At 40.2% G+C, this 13,357-nt stretch overlaps 1 protein-coding gene across 7 annotated transcripts in view; it reads left to right on the top strand.

Annotated features, from left to right (window-relative positions):
* The window catches only part of CREB5 (cAMP responsive element binding protein 5), a 258,082-nt gene that overhangs the window by 75,781 nt on the left and 168,944 nt on the right, over positions 1–13,357 (top strand). For all 7 annotated transcript variants that reach the window (XR_007203422.1, XR_007203428.1, XM_048302771.1 and 4 more), the window contains one exon: positions 7,426–7,598. Coding sequence is in view for 5 of the 7 variants with exons in the window: in XM_048302755.1 (XP_048158712.1) it covers positions 7,426–7,598 (173 nt within the window). In the remaining 2 variants the exon portion in view is untranslated. The remainder of the gene's footprint in view (positions 1–7,425; positions 7,599–13,357) is intronic.

Here is a 13,357-nt window from a genome sequence, read left to right as displayed (position 1 = left end):
TGAAGTTTAGTTGAACAGAAGAAGCTCTTTGTTCTATGTTGCTTTAGTGGCTATCTTGGACAAGTAATTGTGCATGAAACAAGCAACCCTGAGGAAAAATGGGAAATATCTGTAGGAAACTTCAAGACATAAGCATGCAATCTGATGTCATCTTTTCCCATAGAGAAGCTATTTCCTTTCAAACTCTGGTGAGACCAATCTTCCAAAGTTTCCTTCTTCTTTAAAATATGTTCCTTTATACCACTTTTTTTCCTTAGCTCTAGTAAGTGGTTTATCATGGGTACCTCTGCATATATATATATACAGCATGTATTGCTTATTCTCTGTGTAAAGAAGGCTTTGGGTGTTACAAGCATAGTCTGGACAGACATGCTGTAAAGGGCATGAGAAGGGTAGTGGGGGAAGAGGGGAGGGAATTGTGGAAGACAAGGGTCATCTTTCAGTATTCATTTCTACTGATAATTAGAGGGCACCACTGAATGACTGTAATTAGATCATGTCAAAAAAATTAAGATAAAAGACCAAAAATTCTAAGTATCCTGCATTTTGTTCATAGTATCAGAGGAGTCAGAGCATTTGCTTAAACCAGTAGCCGAAGTGGAGGGCAGGCAGGGAGGTTTCTCCTGCCCGTGGAAGAAGTTCATGGGCATTTGCCCGTGAAGGTGCGAGGAAGGGACCGGGGGAGGTGGCAGTGCTCCCTGGGTGCCCGAGGGGCAGAGGCCCGGCGGGGGCAGCCAGAGGTTGGCCTGCAGCACGAGCAGCATTGCAGAGATTTTGTGCAGGGCTGTCATCCTTCAGGCAGCGGCCTTAAGAGGATTAGTAGTGCTTAAATTGGCCCTTTGGACTTTGTGTTATAGTGGTGACTGCTAGAGCCTTGAGATGGCTTATACCTGGCTTAGCACTTCATATGTCTGTCCTGTGTCTTGTGCCATGCTGCTTAGCAGTGCCATGTAGTTTGCTGGAGATTAGCAGATGAGGTTTGCATCACTCAGTGTATCTCAGAAAGTCTTTCTGATAACATAGGAACAACTATTGAAAGAAAACAGGACAAAAAAATTATTTATGAGGGTTTTTTTTTTTTTTTTGGTTTGTACCTCTTGAGGAGCAGCCAGAAAGTCTACGTTTAAGAATAATCCCTCCTAATTTAAAACAACAAGGAAGTTTCCCTGCATGTTCCAACACAGATATTTAGGATAAAAGTTTTCAAAGCTCCTGCCAGCCCCAGTACACAAGTCTGATCCATTAATTAACAGTAATTGTCTAAGGCTCCAAAAACAGAAGACATTTTGAAAAAAAGACAAGGATTACTGAAGTTCATAGATACCTTTAGAAATGTTATCTTTTTTGTCAATAAATTCTAGTCACGGTGCTCCAAAGCCGTATTTGGGTGGCAGTTAAACTCTGGTCTGTGAACTGCTGGTGGTCGCAAAGCTGTGGTAAGTCATCTGCATCTGGTCTGTGGAACCATCTTGCCTTAATTACACAATTTATGATAAGAGCACAGAGTGCTCTGTGTGAAATTCAGAGGGTTGACAGAGGTCTGTGATCCAAAAAATTGGAAGCCAGTGGCTGAGACTGATAAGTACAGATTCAAAGCTTTATGATTTCAGTGAGAGCAATGTTTCCCTTCTTTCCCCATCTGCCTATCATTACTTGTCATTCTTGAGTAAGGAGTTTAATTTTTCTTTACATTTTTACCCCTTTGGAGATCAGGTTGATAACATTTGACTGAGCAGTCGTGCCTGGGGTTCAAGAAGTCAGATATACCCATACTGCTCCTGGCCTTTCAGTCTCCAGTGTGGTGTGCATAGCTAGCTGGGTCCAGTTCGGGGGGAGACTTTGGATGGGGGGCTTGGGGGCAGGGAAGAGTCTTTCTCCATTCTGGGCTATATCATGCCTGCTGTTTCTTGTAATGTGCCATTTTTATCAGGTAGCTGTTAAGTGAGCATTTGCCTTTCTTTGAAATATTTTGAGGAATAGATCCTTTGGCATCGGTTCTGTATTTTTGTGTCAGCCTCATTCAGTGACTTCATACCTCTTGCTAAGTAGGGGAGTTAAATGGATTTTAGCAGTCTGCAATAAGATCTTCATAGTGCTTTGTCCTTATGCTTAATGTTACTACACAGCATTTTCCAGAAGTTCCTTTCTGTGTCCTCTTTTTTTCTGCTTTAATGCTTTTCCTCATTCAAGCTCTACAGATGTTACAGTTTAAAAAGAAGAGGAAAAGGTATTGCATTTCAGTCTCCACCAAGTTTACACTCACCCATCTCTTGCATAATGGAACTTTGTCCTTTTTTTTTTTTTAATTTAAATCTTGATAATAGACTTTCTTTTTCCTGTAAACCTTCAATTACATTAGTAACATAATTCATTTTTTATCTCTGTTTTCTTCCCTAATTCCTCATCTGTGTTTACTGGCCTTGAGTGGGCAGCAAGCTTAGTTCTGTGCTTATGGCAGTTTAGATTTTGTATGGCAGTTACAGATGAAACTGTTGTGATGGGCTGGTGTGAGGGTGTTTTCCTTCCACATTGATCTGAACAATGAGAAAATAAATGAATTGGTGCTGTTTCTGGGGAGACGTGCTAAATTTTGTTTTGGGACTATCTTTTTCTTCTGTCAGGAGAGAATTCATAGAGCCTCAGTAATTTTGATGGAGATGATATATGATTAAAATAATTTTGAAGCCTGCCATTATTTGCCACATTTAATGTATAAGTTTCTTTACAATGATGTCTTCCAAGTTTTTAAGCTGGCAGGTTCTTTGGTTGTGTAAGCAGTATATACAGTGTGTCACTGGAGGCTTCCACTCGTGTTTTTTATATATTGTGAAGTTAGGATCTCAGTAATCAGGCAAGATATTACTGTACACTTCTTAAAAGCATATATGAAACTGCCATTTAAATGTGTTTTGTCTTAGAATATTTGTCCTTGTTAAAATATATTGATATATATTATGTTAATATATGTTAATATATGTTAATATATATTGAATAGACAGTCTGTATAAATTCTAAAGTACTATTGTATATTTGATTTCTCTCTAATTTTTTTAAGTTGATGCTTTTTTCTTGAACTATGGGAAAATATTTTAAGTTGCTATGCAGCAAAACATAGATGCATGATTTTTTGCATAAAAAAAAGACGTGCAAAACCTGTTTTTTAGTGTTTAAATTACCTACATTTTTATTTCATTTTTTTAATGGAAAATACCTTCTGACTTGGGAATTTGTGTTATAGTTTGCAGAATACCTTTATGTAGAATTGGTTGTAGGTTACAGCTCTATTGATCTGAAAGCTTACATGGAACAATCCTGAATGGTCTGCAGTTTGTGTAAAACTGGTGTTTGCAATTTTTAGTAAGCCTCACAGTTAAAAAATAATAGTAGGAAAATAAAAACAGACTTTGGTTCAGAAACTAGATCTTATAGTTTAAAACCACAAAGAAGCTCTGTTTGAAATTCAGAACGTTACCGTAGATCATAAAGGATGGATCAGTTGTCTCCATCCTTTGAGTTCAGTAGATGGTGGTTAACTTCAGGTGGTGCTGTGTGAAATGCATGGGTGTTACTCTGGAAGAACCAGGGTTCAGGGGAAACGGTGACTGCCTGGGCGTATTTTGCCTGTGTCTGTGTAGCTGTCATTTCTCTGCTGAGCTTGCCAACAGGGTGTGTGTTCTTGTGGAGTGATGTGTAATCCTCTCCACCAGAACATGGAAGCATGACTACAAGAGGTTTTTAGCCTTTAGAAAAAATAAGTGTGTTGCCTATCCAAACTTAAATGGTTGCACGTGGGAGAAAAATGCTCAAATGTTTTCTTCTAAGTCTGAAGCTAAAATGGGTCATGAAGTATAACTGGGGAGAAGTTAAGATGATGATGATCTGTACACTTTCCTCCTGCAGCCGGAAGGGTTGAGAATGAGCACGTTGATTTAAAAGCAGTTTGAGGATATGATTTGTTGCTTTTTGGTTTATTTGTTTGAATGTTAATACTGTTGGAGAGTACTGCATGAGCACATGGGCAAGGCAAGCATTTCTATAAAAGCTCTTCAGTGTTATAATCCTAGTTTCTGCTTCAGTGGGAGTGACTGGAAACTTTAGTGAGGATGAAATTTAGTCCTAAAGGACATAAATTCCTCTTCATATATTGGATCTTAATTAAGATTCACTAAATAAATCTTAAGGCATGTCTTTTGTGTCTCTGCAGCTCCTGACATATGGGTGGCCTGTTCCCTGTGCGAACACTTAGGTTCAGTTTAATAAAATAGATAATAATGATGAGCTCATATGCCCTCTTCTAATGCTGAAGCACAGTTGAGAAGATGCCTGAGAAAACTCTGAGTGTGTGTGGCTGTCATACTCTCCGATTATGGACGGATCTTGGGAATATTAAAAGCAGAGGCAGAGCTCAGTCATTGCTGTGTCATTGCTCCCGTAGACTTCTCTGAGCTGGAATGCTGGGAGCTCTACACCTAGTATCAAATAATCTTTACCATCTGCTTAAGAGATGGAGAATAATGAAAAGGAGAGTCAAAGGAGATGTTATTCACGGATGCCTGGTAGAAGAGCATGAAGAGCTCCTTAAAAGTAGAGCTGGAAGCAACCTAACCAAACAACAATTCAACTAGAAAGTGGAGGTCTCAGTTTCAACCAATATTGCTGAATTTTTCCTCTTTCTATAAGGGCCCAAAGTCAAGTCTGCAAGGAGCTTGTTAATATTCTATCCAGATCCATTCAGAATCAGATGCAGAGCTCAACACATCAAAACCATTTTGGGAGTTCTGAAGACTGCCTGCATCACACGTGCAACGAGCCTAGTCTTGCTGTGCTGGTGATACAGAGTCATTCTGCATGTCATGATGCATACGGCGAGATCAGATAGGCTTAGTGTCAGATCTACTGTGCATTACCTTCCTGCTGTCTTTCAAAGCATACTTATTGTCCTTAAAGTATGAACTTGCTTGAACTTCTCTGTAGATTCACAAGCATCTCAGTGATGTAAATTATTCTGAGATTGCCTAATCCTTTTCTTATGAATGTCAGAGTCATGCTGAGTTTGACATTTTGTTGGGAAACCTTAGGCTTTCACTTGGCGACATAGTACACACTTGCCCAACAACAGTGCTTGCATTACTGAGAAGAATGGACATCTGAAAGCATTGACAGGTTTTCACTCTGCTTTTACTTTCCATGCATCACATACTCAGCCTACTTTTTGAAAAGATGCAGTTTATTGGAAATTGTTAAAACTTTGAAACAGTGCTGGAAGTTTATGCATGTAAGGTAACAATTACACTGTCTTATGGGCAAACAAAATTTTCCATATCCATCATAATTCATCTGTTTGTACCTTAGAGAGCTCTGTAATTTTAGGAGAAAATGGAAAGAGAAGGAAAAGAGAAAGGAAATACTTAATCTAGCAGCACAGGAATCTGATATAAAATCTTTAAGTTCTGCCCTGCCATGGTACAACAAAGTCCAGTAAAACTCTGGGCAAGTGCCAGGGTACCACTTGTCTAAGGCTTGTGATGGATTTCCATCCTGTCCATTCCCCAGCCTTGCAGACTCATAGCACTGTACATACTTCCTTTAGAGATCACTTTAGGAAGTGGTAGTGTTAAAATATTTGCTGCACATGGATAGATATTAGATCTGTTTTTGCAAAATCTGGCCATGATCAAAAGCATCATTGCAGGCTTGAATCCTGAGCTAGATTTGGCTGTATATATATATTTTTTTTAACTGAACAGGTTTTCCATCAGAAACCAGTAATCTGTTGAAGAAGTGACATTTTAATAGGAAAGTGGTAGATGAGGGAGAACTTCTTTGGAGAAGTTTTCATATATCTAAGGTTATTGCCATGCTACTGTGCTATGAAATATTACAGTTAAGGTCCTTGGTCTGGCTTCCTCTTGTAATTCATGCTCCTTAAGTGAATACTTAAGTGAATAAAGAGCTTCTAGACCTGATTCATAATGGTAAATTATTTACTGGAAGAGGAACTCAAAGGTGGGTCCTCTTCATTCCAGGTGAGGTGGTCTAACCATGCAGCTGTAGGCAGCACCTCTGCCTCTTTATGTGTTAATAAAGACCAGAACAACTCCTGTAAAAGAAACAGAGATCCCTGTGTCTACACTGTCCTGGGAAATCACATGAAATATATAAAATTGGGAGATGAGGGGATAATAGCTAATGCCTTCAATTGGGGTCCCCTAATTATTTGCTCTCCTTTTCCATGAAAGGTTATTATTTGTTTGGCTCATAATACAATCTTTCTTTTAGATCTGGGATTCAGTGTCTTGTCTGCTTCTTCTGTTTTCCACATTTGATCAGAGCTCTGAGTTTCCTTTCTCACCAGATTTATCTACAAATACTTTGTGGTGGTTGTGTGTGCTTCCTAGACAAATTGACTCATAAATTGGAATTTTGAATGAAATATAACTTTGCTTTTAAATCCCGAGTATTGCAGTGGTTAGGAAGGTGCTTTGTGTGAGTCTTAGTGGCTGTGTACATACTAGGATTATTTTTCTCGTTTTCCTCGGCCTAGCATAAGGTGACAATGGAAAGTTTCTTTTCCTCTTGCTGCTAACAATTCACACGTTGATGCCTGATAGGAAAAATAATGCTCTCAAGGTTACCATATTTTTCATATGCATGCACTGTGGCTTATCTCTGGCTTGAGAGTTTTGTTTGTTTTTAAACGCAGGCCAAGTCAAACCCTGCGGTTTAGCAGCAGTGTGTTTTGTGTACCGGCCTAACAGGAGAGCAGTCCTGTTCCATGATTTCTTCCTTAGCAGTATCCCAGTCTCTTGGGTTGTTTGCTCAGTGGATATGAGTTATCTGTGAACTTCTTTTTTTTTTTTAAGAAATTTTTAAGATCTCTGAGTTACCTGAAGCAAAGGTTATATATGGGCAAATACAGTGTTATTCTAAGCCTCTGGGATATTATTGCTCTACCAAATCTATGGAGGCTAATAGAAATGGCTGTTTCATGATGTGCTGTGTACTGTTTGTTACTTTGGGACTGTAAAACTTGATTTGCTTGTCATTCTAAACAGACACAGTACACAGTAAACAGCTCACGCAGTAAATCCAGGTGTCCTGCACTCATATCGTATTAATTTAGGAGAAATATGTGCTAAATATCCCCATTATAAATCACAAGACACAATCACAGAAGAACAATTAGTCAACTTGTGGGTATTTTTCCATTTATATTGCCCTGTGAAAGTAAATATTTATTTTTCATTTCTTTATTGTTGGTTATAACAAGATCTATTGGCTTGGGATTTACCAGGAGCCAGTAACTTTTCATGTTGTTGATACTTTCAGATTTCTAATAGTATTCCTGTAGAACAGAAAACCAAGATAAGACATTTATTTCTTGTACTTTTCTTCCACCATCTCCCATTTCCCTTCTTTTTGCAGAATATCTCCATGCATAACACGGTTGGAGGAGCAATGGCGGGACCTGGATCCCACCAACTGACAAACACAAGGATGCCAAACCATGACACCAGCGTTGTGATTCAACAAGCCATGCCATCTCCACAGTCCAGTTCTGTCATTACACAAGCACCTTCCACAAATCGGCAGATTGGGTGAGTCCATTTCCATTTTCTCATTTCTCTGGTTCTGTCTCCTGCAGCTGCCCGTCGGACCAGATGTTGTCCTCATGGTTCTTAAGGTCCAGCTACATGCAGGACCAGATGTTGTTCTCGTGGTTTTTGAGGTTACAGAGTTTGCACTTGACCCTGGCAACATAAGCAAGGATGCCTGCAGCACACGTTGCAGACTATGGGGAATGGCCAGGTTACTCCAAATGTGGCACCCCGCTTCAAAAAGGATGGAATGCTCTACTTACTGGGAAGTCCTGCTTTCTCCATCCACTTTTTTGTTTTTATCTTATGATCATACTTCATGGTTTTTTTATAACTGCTCTGGGAAGAAAGACAAAGTGTTTGTGGAGCTGATCCTTTAACTTCCTTCAGTGGGAATTCTGGGTGTTCTATGGGATTGAGCTATTTCCTATGTCCTCTGGTTAACTGAGGAATGCTGGAAGACAAAAAGGCCGTCGAGATAAATAGAGTTTGTCACAGTGTGAACAGTTGGTCAGTTTGTGATGATAGATCCATATTTATTACCATAAATTGACAGTATTGATGCTTATTGTATTGGCTTGAATGCCAATTGAGTGCTAATGTTTGGAGAACTGTGTGAACAAAACCATCCATGTTCAGCATACCTGGTTACTTCCAACAAGTATGAGATCTTCATAAGTCACAAGAACATGTTTTTAATTGTACAGTAACTGCTTTGATGGCTTGAGGGTGCAGTTTTTCAACACACAGCTCTGAGAATTTTGCATGAAAATGTATGGATAAAAAGATATATATTAGTGGACTAAGAAAGAAGCAGCAGTCTAGATTTGTTGTCTGTCATTGTAATTTGGGCACATCCATTATTTGATAAGTGTGAAAGCAGTCTCTGTCCCCAGTCATTGTCTAAATAATTGATGATCATCTTACAGTCTTTTCAAAATAAAACCAAAAGGTGAAATCGTGGCATTGACAATTGAAAATCCAGTTATTCTTGAGTTTTCTTTCAAGATTCTTGGTGTAGACCACAGGTTCTGTATCTCCTGTGGTAGCTGGGATGGCCCCATGGCACTGAGCTCCGTGTTATCCAGCCATTCACAGAACACAGATTCCATCTGCTGCCCTAGCTTTGTGCTCCTGGCCAAGCTCCTCTATTTTGCTTTTTACTACTATTTCAGGATTTGGTTCTTAATATATAAATCTGGTAAGATGGGTCAGGTAAACGTATTTGATGGATGTGCCCTTTGTATATGTTACATGTTGACAAAACACAGTGTTCACTGAGATTTCACATGCAATACCATTTGCCTGTGAATCCAGCAAAATTGTTGGCTTCTATGTGTCCCATTCTGCTCAAAGACAGGGGGCTGGGAGAGAGGGAGGGAGGAAGAAACAGTTTCTTTTTCAGTTTTAGAAAGAAAAACATTAACTAATGCCATTATTTGCGTTAAGGATGATTAAGCTCCTGTTCAAATTGTGACTTAATAGGTCTAGTGGTAATTATGATCCTAATTAAAAGCATAAAAAAACCCCAAACAACTTTTAATACTCAGTGGTGAGGTGTTTTATGTAAGACTGTACTTGGCTTCCAAACAATTGTTTCTATATAATGAGAAAAAAACTGCATGTGGTTTTGCAAGACCCTGTCAGTCAGGTTTTAGGTTTGTGTTGGTTCAGGGCCACAGTGATTAGAATCTCCAAAGTTGGAGAGGTTGAGGATAAAAAGGCCTTTTCCTAGTCAGCGGTGTGTCTCATTTGGGAAACTTTGTCATGACATATCTTAATTCTTCCCTGTGACTGAATCACACAAATGTTTCCTAAGTCTGAGTCTAAAGCTGCTTTATTGGGAGGCGTTTGTCAGCATTTTAGTCTCTGTGCGAGTTGGTGTGTGAATGAGACTTAGGGTGTTACCTCCAGCATACTCTGTTCCCCATTCTTCCCTCTTCCTAGGAGGTTTTGTTTCTTGTTCATGGTGTGTCCCAGGAGATAACTGCCATATTTTCAACTTCCTCTACTTGCCAAAGTATTGAGCATCCTTGTTTGTCTTCTCTTCCTTCAGTCTGTGGTGTCTGTTTTACTTACTCAAAGAACAAATCTTGTCATTTCCATTTATCTTCATCTTATCCTTCTAAATATGCTAAGAATTATATCCACGACTCATACTTGAGGAATACAGCCTGGACAATGGTTTTAGTATTAAACAACTGAAAAAAAATCCAGATGAATTCAGAAAATGTTTGAGTTCCTCAAAGTTTGGTGGTTTTGATTTGGCCTTGCAAAGTTGAGATTGTTCAGCTATTTAACTAGCCCAAATTCTGAGGTGCTCAAATAGTAGGTTTTGGCTGAGTTCCCCTTTTTAAAAAAACCATCTGAAGCTGCCTCAAAGGGTAGATGAGTCCTTACCATGAAGAATTGTGCCAGGGAAAATGCCTTTTAATGAGCAGTAAAACCAGCAGAAAGAAACTGGGCAAAACTCTCACTGAGTTCTGTAAGAGTAGGATCAAGCCCTGAAGGTTATATAGAACCATCTTGTAGCAATATTCTGATTTTTATCACAACCACAAATATTTTAGTGTCAGACTATGGCCAAGCCACCTGCAAATGTTTATGATGGCCTTGCTCCAATGAAAACAGGGAACAGCAATGAAAGTCTTCATTTAGCCCCTGTTTGTAGGCTGTGCTCTAGTAACAGAGAATGGGACCCACCTGTGCCCGCACACAGCTCTTTTCATGGTGAGGAGTGGGCGAGTTTGTAGCTGCTGACATTCCCAAGGGATGTAATTTTTCCCTACTTTTGTTTCTCCTTCTCTTTCTTTTCCCTCTCCCTCTAACCTTTTCCCTTCCTCCCTCCCTCTCTCCCTCCATGCCTCTCTTTTTCCCTATCCCCTACTCTGGGGGCTTACATATAAAATGAGATATTGACACAAGGCATGGGAAAACATGAGAGAATGTGCATTGTTGGGCAAGCCTTACTGGCACAGTGTATATCCACACATTGTTTCAGGTATTAAGCTTCAACTACTACTGAACAGGCACCCAGCCAGATTAATCAGATAAAGAGAAGAGCATGAAGGTTATTAACTTAAAAAATAAGACAGGGTGAAGTCCCACTTTCCTCCCACTGTGTTCCTTTTGTTGAGAACAAACAGCAACATTACCATTCCAGCAAGCTGGCAGGTTGGTGTAAAGGTCCCAGATAGTATTTATGTGGTGAGGCAGTCTCTAACCTCCTTGCCATCCCTCCTCCCTCCCTGCCAAGCCTTCAGCATGTGGGAGGAATGCTGGAACTAGTAACTACTTGTGCTGATGAAAAATCAGTTGAGGAACATTTAGCAGTGAAGGGTGTCTTTGGCTGATTAATAGCACATCATTTCAAGATAAGATACACGGAGGAAAAGCAGTATGGCATATGGAGGAAGGCAAGAAAAAATGATATAAGACATACATTTGTCAAAGGTATAGAAAAGCAGATAAGCTGAATCGGCTCAAGATATGGGACTCTGAACTAGGCTGTACGATAGCAGTGATTGTCTTCTTTTGAAAATAACTCCATTTTTTTTCTGTGACTGAGTATACAGTAGTGTGTGAGAAAATTCTGGTCAGACAAATTGGTGACAACACAGCGTGCTGCTTGCTCTATCTGGACACATCTTGTGCTAGGAAAGATGTGTTTTTCAGACTATCAAATACAGTTGGTAGCTGCAACCTAACAGCTCAGTGTTCACAGAGAAGGTAACCTGCTCTCAAGCTAGTTTTTCAAGCTATTAGTGGACATAACTAGTAATTATTCCTGTTTGAAACTCACTGGTACGGCTCTGCAGCTGATAAAGAACATGGGTGGATGGAGGATTGTCACAGATGCAGCAAGCTGTTAACATTGTACTAAATGGAGAGTGAGAGTGCATCCAGTTTCAGTGAACTCAGGCTCCAAAGTGGACATAGAGCACTAACCATGTGATGTAGATTATCTGTTTTTAAAGTGTTGTAGAGCATTTTAATTGAGATAAGATGGTCTTCTGGCACAACACCAAAAGGGAGAAATTGCAACCAGATTTGGTGAAATGCAAGCAGGTAGGAGAAAGCAACAAAAGGGGTTTGGAAGATGCCTCTGGTGCCTTGACGTACTGAAGAATCATGGTACCAGTGGGAGAACAGATTTTCAGTCCCCACATGCAGCATTCATTTTAACATCTGTACATCGCCTTACTGTTCCTCTCTCTTTCCTCTCATGATGCCACATGTGTCTCTCTGGTTCCAGTTTATCATCTTTTCAGGGGTTTGAATGCTTTTCAAACAGAGGGGCATGGGAAATGGAGTAGTCAGAAAAACTGACTACTCCATGCATGTAGTGGGACTAACAGAGGTTTGGCGGCCTTGGCCGTTTGGAAAATGAAAGAAAACTTCTCGGTCTTAATTGGAGAGCCTCAGATGGCAGAAGGACAGATCTGTCCTGTGTCCTGGCAAACACGGGATTTTCACCATAGCACAAGCTATCTGAGACTGCAACTGCTGTTGAGTTCTCAGAGTATCCTGCTATCATCCTTTATATCTTAAGGAAACAGAGAAGACTCCTGTAAGAGGCAATCACAGGCAGAAACCCTTCCCTAATGCGGCTAGTTCTGGAAGGCACTTGGAATAGGTGGGTGACTGAGAAGGGTCTTTGTACATCCTCGAGAAAGTCTCTCTTTAAGCTCTTAGTAAGGTGGTGGAGTGTGTGGCATCAAAGAGGCCATGGAATGATGTGCTTTTATTAAATTCAAAGACTAGTTCCCTTTCCAGGAAATCTGTGATGAAAGCCTCTGTTCCAACTCATGTATTTGAACTGAAGTACCACAGTATGTTGTGAGATGAGAAGAAACGTGCAGTGAGAGATGAAGTATCTAATGACCAGTCAGTCCCTTGATGAAGTCCATTCCATAGCCTTGGTTGTGCAGGATGTAAGAACATCAGTTAGATCACTGGAAAGGGGAGGAAAAGGAAGAGGTGGGAAGAGAAAGCATCTGACAGTGTCATTCTGTCCAAATTTTATTTTTTCTTGTCTTTGTACTAAAGGTTTGGCTTTAATTCCTGTTTAATGGTCCTGCTTGTTTTTCTTCTGTTTATGCTAAGACATGTTTTCTGTAGTCCCTTCTACCACACTGACCTTGGCCAGCCTTGACATGGAATCCCATCAAGCTACACGTGAGCAGCAGCCACAAGTCTCTGGGAAGCTCAGGTGAAGTACTTAGGAAATTATTACAAGTGCACCATTCCCAGAAACAAGTTGTCTCATAGCTTAGCTTAATAGAGAGGGTGATGAGGGAGGAAATGAGCTGGACTCTCTCAAGCTGTTCATCTCTTTTAGCAAGCTGCTGCCCAGGTCCACACACTGACCTGCAGGCTCTGTCTGTGATGTTTAGAAGCTCTGTCTGCTCTCCAACCTCCTCTGTTGTTGTTTGCATTGCATGTTCAGGACTTGCTGACTCAATTTTTCCCCATAATGCTGAGTCAGGAAGAAAAAAAGCAAACAGCACCAGCCTGTGTGTCAGGCACAGCACAAACAGGTGGTTGTTCACAACATCTCTCTTCTGTCCTCAAGAACATACTCCTCTGCCTTACCAAAAACACTTTCTTGCTGTAAGGTCAGGTCTAGGAAGGGGCTGGAAAGTTCTGACATATATCAAGGTGACTTTTGAGGGACTGAAAGGAGGATCATTAGCCAGGTAATAAACAGCCTGTCAACCTGAAATGAAGAGAGTTTAGTGTGTTTCTTACCTGACTTG

The sequence above is a fragment of the Corvus hawaiiensis genome, chromosome 1 (assembly GCF_020740725.1).
Source record: "Corvus hawaiiensis isolate bCorHaw1 chromosome 1, bCorHaw1.pri.cur, whole genome shotgun sequence".
NCBI classification, from domain to species: domain Eukaryota; kingdom Metazoa; phylum Chordata; class Aves; order Passeriformes; family Corvidae; genus Corvus; species Corvus hawaiiensis.
Note: the sequence above shows the minus strand (reverse complement) of the source record. Positions and strands in the feature narration are given on the sequence as shown.